Below are 14,920 nucleotides of genomic sequence, written 5' to 3'. Positions count from 1 at the left end.
TTTGTCCAGAGTGGTGTTTTCTTGGTTGGAATGTGCCTAGACTGCACACGAATTTTCTCGGCTAACAAAAATCTACTTCAGAAGTGATGTCATGTGCTGGTTTACTTTCCGTGTGTTTTTTCTTCTCTGAGCATGCCCAGTCTTGCTCATCAGATTTTTGTCTGCCGAAATCTGTACTGACTGACGGAAAATCGGCCGTTGTGTTGACGGCCAACAAAAATTTTATAGCCTGCACACCAGATTTTTTTCGGCCGAAAAGTCGGAGTCGGTTGTCGGAAGCATCATACTAACAAGCTGAAAATCGGCCGATTGGATGTTGGCCGAAAATTCCCGGCCAATACTTGATGCGTGTGTACGAGGCATAAGACCCTATTTTAGCTTCAAATAACATCTATTACAGATAGCAAAAGTGCTGTATCCAATATAGATTAACTATTTCTGGAATGACTGCTCTAAAAAAAAAATAAAAACAGCACTGAAAGGGTCAGAGGCACACAGTGTTCTACTCCTCCCTCCAATATGCCCCAAGCCATTAAACCAGGTAATGAATATTAATGTGCCTTCTCAAGCACTAATAAATAAGACTGTGTTCCCCTAGCCACACCACTGAATGAAGCAAAGAAAATTGAACTATTACAAAGAAACAGTATCCATATTCCTAAATTAAAATTAACAGAAAATAATAAAAATCAAAATTAAACTCATTTGTTCGATTGCCAGAGAACTTCAAAAAGTATTAAAAACAATTTGTACAGGACTCTGGCAAGAGGAAACATAGGGCCAAGCGGATTAATACCAGGACTATTCTCTTACAGGATCACACAGTCATTTGGGTAATTGGGTTCAGTTTATTCAATGTACTGGAAGCCATTTGCACCTTTACAGACCTACAAAACTGGGATTTCTGTCTGTATGGAGTGTTTGAATGATGTTTGGATTTTGTTAAACCATTCATGACAATAGTTTTGCTAGAGGTAGTTTCCCTTGTAATGCAAAAAATTGAATCCTCAAGTACTCATTTTTAGCTGACCCTGTCAGCACTGTAAAAGAAGAGGCAACATACCGTGTTTCCCCGAAAAGAAGACTAGGGCTTATTTTTAGGGGATGTCTTATCCATGTCCCCTGTCTTCGCTCCCCATTTCAGCTCAGGAGTCATCATTATGACATCTTTAATCCCAAAAATATTGTAAAAATACGTAATCCGTTTTGTAAAAAGATTATATAATGTGCAGTGTGTCTCCTTTTTTAATTTTTTTTTTAAAAATAACTTATTTACAATGCTGCTGGGCTCTCACGTGATCTTCCCTTCTCTAAGCACTGCTGAGGGAAGGGCTGAGATACCCGCTGACATCAGCCCCACTCCAAACACTGCTGAAGAAAGGGCCAAGATACCGGCCGATATCAGCCCGGCTCCAAGCACTGCTGAGGGAAAGCCAGAGATACCCGATGACATCAGCCCCGCTCCGAACACTGCTGAGGGAAGGCCAGAGATACCCGCTGACATCAGCACCGCTCCAAGCACTGCTGAGGGAAGGGCCGAGATATCCGCTGACATCAGCACCGCTCCGAGCACTGCTGAGGGAAGGCCCGAGATGCCACACTGATATTGGCCCCGCTCCGAGCACTGCTGAGGGAAGGCCCGAGATACCCGCTGACATCAGCCCTGCTCCGAACACTGCTGAGGGAAGGCCAGAGATACCCGCTGACATCAGCCCCGCTCCGAACACTGCTGAGGGAAGGCCAGAGACACCCGCTGACATCAGCCCCGCTCCGAGCACTGCTGCGGAAAAGCCAGAGATACCCGCTGACATCAGCCCCGCTCCAAGCACTGCTGAGGGAAGGCCCGAGATACCCGCTGACATCAGCCTGGCTCCGAGCACTGCTGAGGGAAAGGCGAGATACCCGCTCGCTGACATAAGCCCGGCTCCGAGCACTGCCGAGGGAAGGCCCGAGATACCCGCTGACATCAGCCCCGCTCCGAACACTGCTGAGGGAAGGCCCGAGATACCCGCTGACATCAGCCCCGCTCCGAACACTGCTGAGGGAAGGCCCGAGATACCCGCTGACATCAGCCCCACTCCGAACACTGCTGAGGGAAGGCCCGAGATACCCGCTGACATCAGCCCCGCTCCGAACACTGCTGAGGGAAGGCCCGAGATACCCGCTGACACCAGCCCCACTCTGAGCACTGCTGAGGGAAGGCCCGAGAGACTCGCTGACATCAGCCCGGCTTCGAGCACTGTTGAGGGAAAGCCAGAGATACCCACTGACATCAGCCCGGCTCCGAGCATTGCTGAGGAAAAGCCAGAGATACCCGCTGACATCAGCCACGCACTTATGAGGGAAGGCCCGAGATACCCGCTGACATCAGCCCTGCTCTGAGCACTGCCGAGGGAAGGCCCCGAGATACCCGCTGATATCAGCCCCGCTCCGAGCACTGCAGAGGGAGGGGCTGCTGATGTAATTTGGGAGGAGAAGAAAAGATCTCCGGCAGGTCACGTGAGCACCCAGCGGGTCCATACATAAAGTATTTTTGACAATAAAGTTACAAAAGGAGACACACTGGACATCATATAATGTTTTTACAAAAACTGAATATATCATTTTACAAGGACTTGACTAGGGCTTATTTTCGGGGAAACACTGTAATTACTTTTCTAGTGGCCTGTTTAATATGCTGCCTCTTTACTTCTCCAAGGTCACTGCAAGTATTTCACTGGATGGATGGATCGATCAAATACCTGTTTGCCCTATCACATGCAGTGGTTCCTCCTGAAATATCCATCTGGTCAAATGCCTGCATTGGCCGAATGATAGAAAAGAGGCAGCATATCAAACGGCCCTTGGAAAGGCCTTTTCTTTTACAGGTAATCTCTAGAGTCCTTGTCTGGTATGGACTAGGGCAGTGATGGTGAACCTTGGCACCCCAGATGTTTTGGGACTACATTTCGATGCTCATGCACTCTGCAGTGTAGTTGAGCATCTTGGGAAATGTAGTTCCAAAACAACTGGGGTGCCAAGGTTAGCCATCACTGCCCTATGATGACAGGTCACTAACTCGTAAGGGAATCTCTGGTGATTGAAGACAAGAGCCTAATTTGAAGTAGGTCTGTTCATTAAAGTGGACCTTTCAGTAACTTTAAAAATCTTCTTGAATACATTCCTGACATGTCATAACACACAGCAACATAATAAAAAAAAAAAAAAAAAAAAAAAAAGCTGTACCTTTCATCATTAAAAAAACAGTCTTTGACCTGCAGTTTGCTGAGTAGGCCGAGGTTTGCTGCAAGCAGGAGAAAGCATTTTCTCTCCCCCAAAAATGAAGCTAAAACATTTGTAAATTTTGTAGCAAGAAAAAAAGATCAGAAGCTGCAGCAGGAACAGACAAGAACTACACAGGCACCAGGATTTGCCATCTCTGAGCTGCTACTTCACTCAGTGTAGTTGACGCTTACCCTGAGTGATATCGGAACAAAGATGGCACTGGCTTCCTGGAGATAAAGGCATTGCCAGAGGGAGTACTGTGATGGACAATAAATACCTGTAAGGGTTACACATACACATTTAGCAAATATGCATTTAACATTATAAAAAAAAAATGTGATGCTAGGTCCACTTTAGGGATGACCTATGCTCCCCCTCCCCACTAAGCAGCATGGCACCAGTAGTGCCAAAATCTGCTATATAATTAGAGGTCAGTCAGTTGAACCGTGGCGGCCTGTCCATTGGGAGCCCCCTAATCTACATGCAGGGCACCGGACGCATGGATTCCAAGGAGTTTTTTTTTTTTTTTAAGCACGTGATTGGAGAAAGAGGCTCTAATAGGCTTAAAAAAAGGGTGGGCTTGGGGCGCAGAGTACTGCGCCCCGAGCCCACCCAGTTGTGTGACAATAGTGAATGAATATTCGCTATTGTCACAGGGATCCTCCTCCTGGCGAAACAGGAATTGGGTCCTGAGACCAGTTTCCCAATTGGCCGAAAGGAGAAGCCATGCCATTGGGTGGGGTGGGGTGGTGGGCCCACCCAGTTGTGTGACAATAGCGAATGAATATTCGCTATTGTCAAATGTATCCTCCTCATGGCCAATTAGGAAGCAGGTCCTGAGACCAGTTTCCCGATTGGCCGAAAGGAGAAGCCATGCCATTGGGTGGGGTGGGGGGCCCACCCAGTTGTGTGACAATAGCGAATGAATATTCGCTATTGTCAAATGGATCCTCCTCCTGGCCAATTAGGAAGCAGGTCCTGAGACCAGTTTCCCGATTGGCCGAAAGGAGAAGCCATGCCATTGGCCAAGGAGGAGGAGGGAGAAGACGCAGAAGACTGAGAGGGAAGCCACCTCCGCTGCTCCTGCTGCTGCCTGTCCACATATCCAGGGTGAGGGGTGAGTGAGCCGGCGATGGGTGTGCGGGCTGGTGTGGTCCAGGGGTATGGTGTGGCCCATCTACCCCCCCCCCCCCCGGCCCATGAAGCACCAGCCGCCACTGCAGTTGAACTGTCCCATAGGAGCCAGAGAAATCATTACAGGCTTGGATACCTGCTATTCCATCCTGGGATTACTGGCTGGTTGTCAGATATCAGGGTTCTTGGCTACCAGCCTGCCATTAGAATGGAACACCTTATATAAACAAACAGGTACCCATTAAAAGGTGAATTAAGTTTCCTTCTCTTTTTGAGTCACATAATTATTACCTTCCCTCAAGGCAACACTCAAACTGAAACTGGGGGGCAGAGAACACCCAGCTTATAACCAATCAATTTTTTTTCTTACACCTTTCTGGATGAATGAAACAATTTAGGACATGATTGCTAATAATATATGACTTGATTATACATTACATATATTTAGCTCAGGCTTTTGAAGGATGCTTTGTGCCCAACATTCTGCCAAGCGCTGGAACTGAATATTGAGCATTTTATTTTCACTGTAGACGGCTACTGACCAAAAGGGGAAAAATTTTGATCATTTTCCAGGGGACATTGTTCACAATTTAAAGGCCGGTACAGCAACAATGGAGGAAAATGGGTTATAAATACTGTTTAGCATGTTTATCATTTTACGGTTTGGTCTTACAATATCAGATTCGTCAGAAGGTGGGGGGTTATGTTTTAAACTGTATATCTGTCACAAGTAGCAGAAAGTAGGCATTTTGGGAAGCTAAATTCTTAAAGTGTTACTAAAGTCATATATATATTTTAAATTAAAATAACAATCATCTTATACTCAGGGGCAGCTGCCCCCCCCCCCCATCCATCCAACCCCCAAATCTACATGCAGGGCGCGGGACGCATGGATTCCAATAGGGGTTTTTTTTTTTTTTTAAGCATGCGATTAGAGCCAAAAGGCTCTAATAGGCTTCAAAAAAGGATGGGAGCGGGGCGTAGAGCACTGCGCCCCGAGCCCACCCATTGTGTGACAATAGCAATCTCCGTTATATCCCCCCCTAGACTAAATGAACATTAGACCTTTATTATAGGAGTGTGGGCAGGGGGAGGGGCACCCAAAATTGAATTTTTTTTGCTGTTTGGATCTCTGCAATGTTTAAGTATCAATTACAGGTAATTTTACACAGCGCTTCACATATATATTGTACATCCACATCAGTCCCTGCCCCCAAGGAGCTTACAATCTCACATTTACACATATACATACCAGGGCCAATTTAGAAAGGAGCCAATTAACCTACCAGTATGTCTTTGGAGTGTGAGAGGAAACCGGAGGAATCCATGCCGGCAAAGGGAGAACATGCAAACTACAGGTCGTGGTAGGGAGTCGAACCAACAACCCTAGTGCTAGGCAGAAGTACTAACCACTTAGCCACTGTGCATTATTCACCAGAATATTGTTTTAGTCCACTCCATGCAAACTCCAGGTCGTGGTAGGGAGTCGAACCAACAACCCTAGTGCTAGGCAGAAGTACTAACTACTTAGCCACTGTGCATTATTCACCAGAATATTGTTTTAGTCCACTCAATGCAAACTCCAGGTCGTGCTTGGTAGTCGAACCAACAACACTAGTGCTAGGCAGAAGTACTAACCACTTAGCCGCTGTGCATTATTCACCAGACTATTGTTTTGGTCCACTTCATGCAAACTCCAGGTTGTGGTTGGGAGTCTAACCAACGACTCTAGTGTTAGGCAGAAGTACTAAACACTTAGCCATTGTGCATTATTCACCAGACTATTGTTTTAGTCCACTCCATGCAAACTCCAGGTTGTGGTTGGGAGTCGAAACCAACAACCCTAGTGCTAGGCAAAAGTACAACCACTTAGCCACTGTGCATTATTCACCAGAATATTGTTTTAGTCCAAAAAACAGGATCATCCATTCAGTGTGGCTGAAATAAACACATGAAGGAGAACCATGAATGGGCTTATGTAAGAATCAAACATAACCATGCCATCTTATTTTTATTTTTTTTCGATTTTTTTATTTTTTTCAATTTCGATTTGTTCCCTAATTTTGCAGATTTCAGTTTGGTTTCGGCAACTTCTTTGAAGTCTTTTTAGCACTCGTCAGCTATAGCTTGGAGATGTGCAATACAGATCACAATGGGAGTGCTGACTGTCAAGCTACAGATTAATAAAAAAAACAGATTGAAAGGCAAGTAAAAACTTTTTATAAGACAGCACACAATTTTCTATTGTTGGACATTCTTATTAATGCATGAGCCCAATCATGACTGGTTCTCTTAAATATGCCATTGCCAGCATGGAACTGAAAGGGGCAACCATGGCATCTAAAAGCACTTTACACTGCAGCTTCTGCTGTATCTAATATCTGTTAAAACACAATTTCCCTGTTAAGTTTCATAAATCCATTATATCTTCTCCTACAAAACAAAAATATATATTTACACAAAATTTTATTATTTCACTAACTGAGGCATAGATATGGAGCTGACCTAAAAGTGTCAGGGAAAAAGAAAATCATGTCGCAGCCAAAAAAAAAATAAGTTCTGCGATTTAAGTAGCAATTTGCAACTGAGTGCCCTCGCTGCACAGTCAACAAATAGCGTAGGAAAATAATTGATACCATTCGCTGGGTTACGTATTACTTGGAATATGACGTACAAACCTGATTGGGTGCTACGTGAATAAATTTAGTTCCTTGTTTAAACAAAAATAGGAATTTTAAAACATCAGAAAAGTATTTGCTGAGTCCTAACATCCAGGGTATTGGATGTGTGCCTTTCGGAGACAATTCCTCGTGGCGGAGAGTGTTCAGAGGTGCTGTTTGACCATTACTGTTGGTCAGGTCCATTCTGTGTCTGCACAGGGAGGATATGGTGTGTGTGATAAGTGGGATGGAGGCTTGGTTCCTCCCTCACCCGCTTGTTTTGCATGGAGTAGTAGAATTGGTAATAAATTAAAAGCCACTTGGTCAGTGTGTCCTTTCACGCAGAGTTTTCCCACTCGGAACGAGGATCTGAAGAGCCATTGACCACCTTTTTCACTTTCTTTACACCCTCCGTGGCTCCCGTGGTTGTAACTCTGTAAGAAAGGGAAATAGAAAACTCACTTAGTGTTCAATATGAAAATATCTACTACTGACTAAGTACTGGCTAAACCTCTTAGGGCCGGGGTGTCAAACTCAATTTATTCGCGGGCCGCATCAGCATTATGGTTGCCCTCAAATGGACAGTCATATCTGTAGGATTAGATGTCCAGAGCACCCCACGCCCCCTTACAAGAGATGTCAAGACCCCCCCCATCAGAAGTCAAGAGTCACCCACCCTTCCTTACATCACAATGCAACCCCTTACCTTGTGCTGCTGCCAAGAAAAAGATGCGGGTGGATCTGGGAGGAAGTGCAGGGTCTGGAGAACCAGAGGAGGGCTGGAGTAGGCTTCCAGAGTCTGCTGAGACCAGGGGAGACAAAGGCAAGGTGGTGTTGCGGCTGCACAGAGAGGTGCAGGATCTGTAGGAGGAGTTCTGCCCTCCTCTCTGCCGTGAATTGCTGAGAAAAGGGGTGGGGCAAAGACGAGCCTTTCTGCAGCTGCACAGAGGAGTGCAGGGTCTGGTAAAGGAGTTCTGTCCTCTCTGCTGCTGGCTACAGAGACAAGGTGGGGGCAGAGACAAGGGGGGTGCCACAGCTGCAGGTACAAGGGCCACATGAAATGGCCTGGGGGGCCGAATTCAGCCCGCAGGCCTTGTGTGACACCTGTGTCTTAGGGGACCTTTTGCACTTACCCCCATATGCATTTATGGCACTTATTATATATAATCACAACACAAGTGTAATCACAAAAATTGCTGAGTCCCAGAATCGGAGTTCAGATGAACTATATATATATATATATATATATATATATATATATATATATATATATATATATATATAAATATATAAAATAGGGCTGCACGATATTGGGAAAAAAAGAACATTGCGATATTTCGTTTTCAAATATATATATCGCGATATTTCTCTGGGTGGAATGCAGAAGACGGATTAGGCAGAGTCGGGACTCCCAGTTGTGGTAGGAGGTAGAGGAACACAGCCCGACATGACATCTGTCCCACACGTTCCCTCTGCTGCCCTGGAGCTAGTTCTCTTGACCGAGCGGTGAGCGCGGCACAGCAAACCAATCACGTGAGTAGCGGCACAGGGAACCAATCAGGTGTGCAGGCACGCGTGATTGGTTAGCTGTGCAGCTGCTCACGGCGCGCTGCTCACCGCTGAACGTGTGGGACGGCTGCCAGCACTGTGAGTCCTCCTCCTCCCCCCCGAGTCCCGACTTCTCCCTGCCTAATGGTAAATATCATGTCTTCGGCGATATTAATATCGCCCACGCCCGCAGAACGATAGTCGATATCACATCGACTATCGTTCAGCCCTAATATATATATATATATATATATATATATATATATATATATATATATATATATATATATATATATATATATATATATATATATATATATATATAGCAGCACTGAAGACTGGCGGGAGGAGAGGCTGCACACTGAGCCAATTAGATCTCCACTACTTTGCATGTACTTTTGGCATGGCTGACTTAACATACAGAAGTTAGAGCATAAAGATGACCTCAACTGTGTTTTGCTGTTCCTTCTGACTAAAGCCTGATATACACCTAATGGAATTCAGCAGGAATCGCCCCAGTTTCTGTGTGTACAGCCAGCATTAAGATCAGCGCTAATCTGTATATTGGGGGGGGGCTTTTAGAGATCCCTGCACCAACTTTGCTTGTGTTAATGCGGGGATCCAGTGCAGGGACACAGAAAAGTGCTCTAAGTGTAGACTGATTTAATAAAGCATTTAAGAGTGATAGTAACAACTCACACCTGATGAAAAAGCACGCATGCCCATTCGGGACTTGGCGCATGCTCAGAAACGCGTCGTGTTGAACCAGCTCCCCGGTGATGCCACACGCATCACTCCACCTCCCATCACGGCTTTGCCCGGGACCTGGAAGTTCACAGGAGTTAGCTGGCGTTTTTCTTCCCGTGACGGACTGAGTATCCCGGACGCATACCTCGAGTGGATGGACAGCATCACCAGGAGGAGTATCGTTTGAGCCTTGTTGCAAGCCTGATTATCTTTGGCTCTTGTGAGTTGTTACTATCACGTTTAAATGCTTTATTAAATCAGTCTACACTTAGAGCGCTTTTCTGTGTTTCTTATATTCCTCCCAGAGTTTTTCCTTACTTCTGAGAAGAGCTGCTCGGTGTAGGTGTCACCGCCTACTGCATCACTGGACTTTAGTTTTATATGGACTTCCCATTAATATATATATATTTTAATCCTGAACTGATAATTTTTATTTTCTCATCCAAAGATTTTTTTGTTGGATATACCCGAGCGTATTTGTTTTTATTTAATTATTTCGGTACAGGGACAAGGTCACTCAGCACCAGCTGAAAGGGGAGAAACTGGCTTTCAGCTGCTGCAGAGAGCCACACAGGACTTCCTTCTGTAATTGCCCCTCTACCCGACCGCACCAATTATCTGTGCTGTTGGGCCCACCTCTGTGCCCAGGCCCCCTACAGGAGGACTGGTGGTCCCCCCCCTATCAGCGGCCCTGGTCTGCACACAAGTCAAAGAGAGCTAGACGTTCCTTGGCTGCCACAAACATGACTACTACTTTATCAGCATGCTACCCACAAAACCAATTCCGCGTCACTGTAATAATTTGTGCTCACAGAATACAGAGAAGGAGTAAACACAAAGAAAATCACTAAGTCCTAAGAGGAGACTTGGTCTGTAGCCATTGTATACACACACAGAATCCCTCAGAAACAGGGGACTGCAGAAAACCAGGCACATATGATGCAAAAGGGATTGTTGGTGGGGGGGGGGGGGGGGGTGTTGTTAGCCTGGGCTGCCTAAACTAGGACATCTGACCCGGTGGACAAAAAACAGACACATACAGTGAAGGAGAACGGATTCCGATGGAAAACTCTCCTTCATCTGTTGGAGACAACAGGACTTCCTTCATCACAAAAGCCTATGAAAGATTTGTGGGATCTAAACAAGCAGCTGCCCAGATGGCTATTTTTTTTTTTTTTTAATGCTTTAATTTCATTTTCCAAAAAATGATAGGTTTACCCACAAGGGGTCTGATGGTATAGAGACAAAATAGAAGCTACATTGCAATTACAACCAAATCTTATGAATATAATCCAGGTGGGGTCCAGAGACACACTTGTTCAATTCAGGGGAGTACACCCCTTATTCATTCTAGACAAAATGAAGGCCTCTTGACCCCTGTAGGGAAAGAGAGCCTTGACTGATGAGGGCATGGTCTGGAGTTGGGATTAAGCAGTAGGATATATGGGACAAAAGGCCTGAACAGAGCCTTGGGTATCCTGGCCTCTCCCACCTGCCAAGTGCCCCCACAGCAAGCAGTTTGCTATGGGGGCACCCGAGCCAAGACGCTGCTCCGTGTATCCATTCAGATACAAAGCGATCCTTCAGCCCTGCCCCTCTGTCTCCTGATTGGCTGAGTTTGATTGACAGCGGCGGGAGCTAATGGTGCAGCTGCTGTGTCTCAGCCAATCAGGAGAGAGAGTCCCGAATGGCTAAGGCACTTGTGGACATCGCTGGGGAGAGAGGGGGCTCAGGTGAGTAATAGGGGGGCTGCTGCACACAGAAGGCTTTTTATCTTCATGCATAGTATGCATTAAAGGAGTTGTAAAGTCAGAAGGTTATTTATCTTAAGCATTAAGATAAAAAAAATGGATTTTTGTAAGAACTTACCGTAAAATCCTTTTCTCTTAAGCTCATTGACAGACGTAGTCTTCTTGATTCTCAAGAGCTGGGTTATGTTGTCTCCGCAGGAGTAGGACTAGGCAGAAAGACAAAACGTTCTGGCTCCACCTTAGGGGCAGTCCCTGAGGGTATATCCTCCCTCTCTCTGCTACAGGGAATCAGTTCTGTTTAAAGCAGTACAGAGAATTTAACCCAACCCAAATCAATGATAGAGGGGCGGGTACTACGTCTGTCAATGAGCTTAAGAGAAAAGGATTTTACGGTAAGTTCTTACAAAAAACCATTTTTCTCTATCGCTCATTGACAGACGTAGTCTTCTTGATTCTCAAGAGCTGGGACATCCAGAAGCAGTGCCACAAATGAGGGGTGGGATTGACAAAATCAAATCCAATCTAGAAGGCCCAACCGGTGCCAAACTAGAAGCTTTAAAGGCTCATTATAAACAAAGAATGAGACTAAAGAAAAATTTTCCAACGGAAAAAACCCTCGAGGTAGACCACTGGTCTCCTCAAATTGTGGCCTGCAAAACCTTGCGGCCAAACGAGGCATCAGACGATGCCGTTACATCAACTTTATAATGTTTAGAAAAGGTATGCACCGACGACCAGGTAGCCGCCTTGCACACCTGGACCACTGACGCCTGATGGCGAAAGGCCCATGACGCACTAAGTGCCCGAGTGGAGTGCGCCTTAACAGGGAACGGGGGCTCCCGACCCTTAATAGAATAAGCCTGCACTACCGTCTGTCTGATCCATCTGGAAATGGTCGCGGCAGATGCAGGCAACCCCTTTTTGGGTCCATCTGGGATCACAAAAAGTGAATCCGTCTTGTGAAACGAGTCTGTCGTTTTCAAGTATACCCTGATTGCCCGGACCACATCCAAGGAGTGTAAAGCAAACTCCCGAGGATGACTGGGCTTAGGACACAGGGAAGGTAATACAATTTCTTCATTCAGATGAAATTCTGAAACCACTTTTGGTAGGAAGGATGGATTCGGACGAAGAACCACCTTATCTCTATGAACCACCAGATATGGTGAACGACAAGATAATGCGGCCAGTTCTGACACCCTGCGTGCAGAAGTAGTAGCCACCAAGAAGGCCACCTTCTGGGACAACGTGGGTAGAGGAATCTCCCTAATATCTTCAAAGGGAGGTTTCTGAAGAACCGACAACACTAAATTAAGATCCCAGGGGGGTAACGGCGCGTGCACTGGCGGAGCCAGATGTCGCACCCCCTGGATGAAATTCCGCACCAAGGAATGAGTAGCCAAAGGCTTCTGAAAGAAGATGGCTAATGCTGAGACCTGACCCTTGATAGTACTCAAGGCCAGTTTCTGCTCAACCCCTTGTTGCAGAAAAGCCAATATTCGACTAATCGAATAAGACCGAGGACGGAACCCCAAAGGTTCACACCATGCAATGTAGGACTTCCATGTGCGATGATAAATCTTTCTGGAAGTCGCTTTCCTTGCTTCAACTAGAGTAGGAATAACTGAAACTGACAAACCTTTGTCCTTCAGCACCTGGGTCTCAATAGCCAGGCCGTTAAGGCCAGCGATCGTAAAGCAGGATGGAAGATCGGTCCCTGAGACAGTAGATCCTCCCTGAGAGGAAGTCTCCATGGGACGTCCGCCACCAGTCTGACCATGTCGGCGTACCAAGCTCGACGAGGCCAGTCCGGAGCTACCAGGATTACTGGGATTCCTTCCTCCTCTATCCTGCGAAGAAGTCTTGGCAGTAACGCGAGAGGAGGGAAGGCATATATTAGCTGGTATTGCCCCCACGGGGCGATCAGTGCGTCTGCGGTTTCTGCTAGAGGATCGCGGGAGCGAGCCACGAATCTCTGAACTTTCCTGTTGAATCGTGATGCCAACAGATCCACATCCGGGGTGCCCCACCGTAGGCACAACTGGTGGAAAACGTCTGGATGAAGGGACCATTCCCCCTGATCCAGGGTCTGACGGCTGAGATAATCTGCCTGCCAATTCTCCACCCCCGGAATGAACACCGCAGAGATTGCTGGAACAAATCGTTCCGCCCAGCGAAGAATGCAAGCCACTTCTTTGGCCGCTCGGACACTCTTGGTGCCCCCCTGGTGATTGACATAAGCCACGGCCGTGGCATTGTCCGACTGGATCCGAACCGGGCTGCCCTGGAGCTGCTCGGTCCAGTGAATCAGACAAAGTCTGATCGCTCTCAGTTCCAATACATTTATCGGTAACCTGGATTCTTCCGGGGACCAAAGTCCCTGGACAGATAACTGACCAAGAATTCCTCCCCATCCGGATAGACTGGCATCCGTGGTCACTATCATCCAATATATTGGCAGAAATGACTTTCCCTGGCTGAGCATTGGAGACCGAAGCCACCAAACCAGAGACTCTCTGGTCTGTTTGCTCAATCGTATCTGATTGTCCAGGGATTCCGGATTCCGATTCCATCTGAGAAGAATCTCTTGCTGAAGAATTCGGGTATGGGACTGGGCAAATGGGACTGCTTCGAATGAAGCCACCATCAACCCCAGAACCCTCATGCAAGTCCGAAGGGAAGACCCGCTGTTGGACAGTAACAACTGGACTGCTGATTGAATCTTTCGGAGTTTCCCTACCGGAAGGAAAACTCTTGTCCTGACTGTGTCTAGAATTAGACCCAGATATTCGAGCCTCTGGGTGGGAACCAGAAATGACTTTTGCTGGTTCACCAGCCACCCGAATTCCTGTAAAGAAATCATAGTAATTTCTATGTTTTGTAGCAAGGTCTGAGGAGACTCTGCATGAAGCAGAAGATCGTCTAGGTAACCTAGAATCGATATACCTCTTTGGCGCAGAAGTGCCAACATTGGGGCCAACACCTTTGTGAAGACCCGCGGAGCCGTGGCGAGACCGAAAGGTAAAGCCACAAACTGATAGTGGTTCTCCTCTACGGAAAAGCGTAGAAAACGCTGATGTCCTGCGAAAATGGGAATGTGAAGATAGGCGTCCTTGATGTCTATGGACGCTAGGACATCCCCTGGATGCAGGAAGGCTGCTACCGTGCGAATGGACTCCATTCTGAATCTTCTTATGTTGACGAAAGAATTGAGTGCTCTTAAGTCCAGAATTGGACGCACTTTGCCCTCTTTCCTGGGTATTGTAAACAGGTTTGAATAAAACCCTTGAAACCGTTCTGTCCAAGGAACGTGGACTACCACTCCTTGTTGTAGTAGATCTGTGACTGCTCTCCGCAGATCTTCTAAACGATCTGAGGATAGTCGGATATTGGAAGGGAAGAATCGCGCCGGTGGGTTAGTCCCTGACAAGCCACTTCCACCCGGGACACAAGCTTCCATAATAGCGGACAATGATATAATCGTCAGTGGGGTGCTGGAGGATCCCGCAGACCCCTCGAGGGGATCCGGAAGAGATACATGAGTGGCAGGGTCCATGTTAATTCAGAACACCTTTGCCAGAAAACACAAAAAAACTTTTTTTTTTTAAATAAAAAATACCTCTTTATTTTTTTTTAATTTTTTTTTTTTTATGTGTCTCCCCCTAGCGCAATAGCGCCCCTCAGAGTACCTGCTTCTCGATCCCAGAGAGAGAGAGAGGGACCCCCAAGGCTCACCAACCGATGCAGTGCAGTTTCCAACAAACTGCAGTCAGCGTCTGTCTTACACAGACTGGAAGGAGCTGTTTGCTTTTTCCC

The 14,920-nt window shown here is 46.5% G+C and overlaps 1 protein-coding gene across 1 annotated transcript in view; it reads right to left on the bottom strand.

Moving 5' to 3' along the window:
- Positions 1–6,847: 6,847 nt before the first annotated feature.
- Positions 6,848–14,920, bottom strand: part of GPR107 (G protein-coupled receptor 107) — a 168,366-nt gene continuing 160,293 nt past the window's right edge. Inside the window, exon 18 of the mRNA XM_082264241.1 lies at positions 6,848–7,492. Coding sequence (XP_082120367.1) covers positions 7,396–7,492 — 97 coding nt within the window. The 3' untranslated portion in view covers positions 6,848–7,395. The remainder of the gene's footprint in view (positions 7,493–14,920) is intronic.

Source organism: Pelophylax lessonae, assembly GCF_965119305.1.
Source record: "Pelophylax lessonae genome assembly, chromosome: 7".
Classification (NCBI taxonomy): Eukaryota; Metazoa; Chordata; class Amphibia; order Anura; family Ranidae; genus Pelophylax; species Pelophylax lessonae.
Note: the sequence above shows the minus strand (reverse complement) of the source record. Positions and strands in the feature narration are given on the sequence as shown.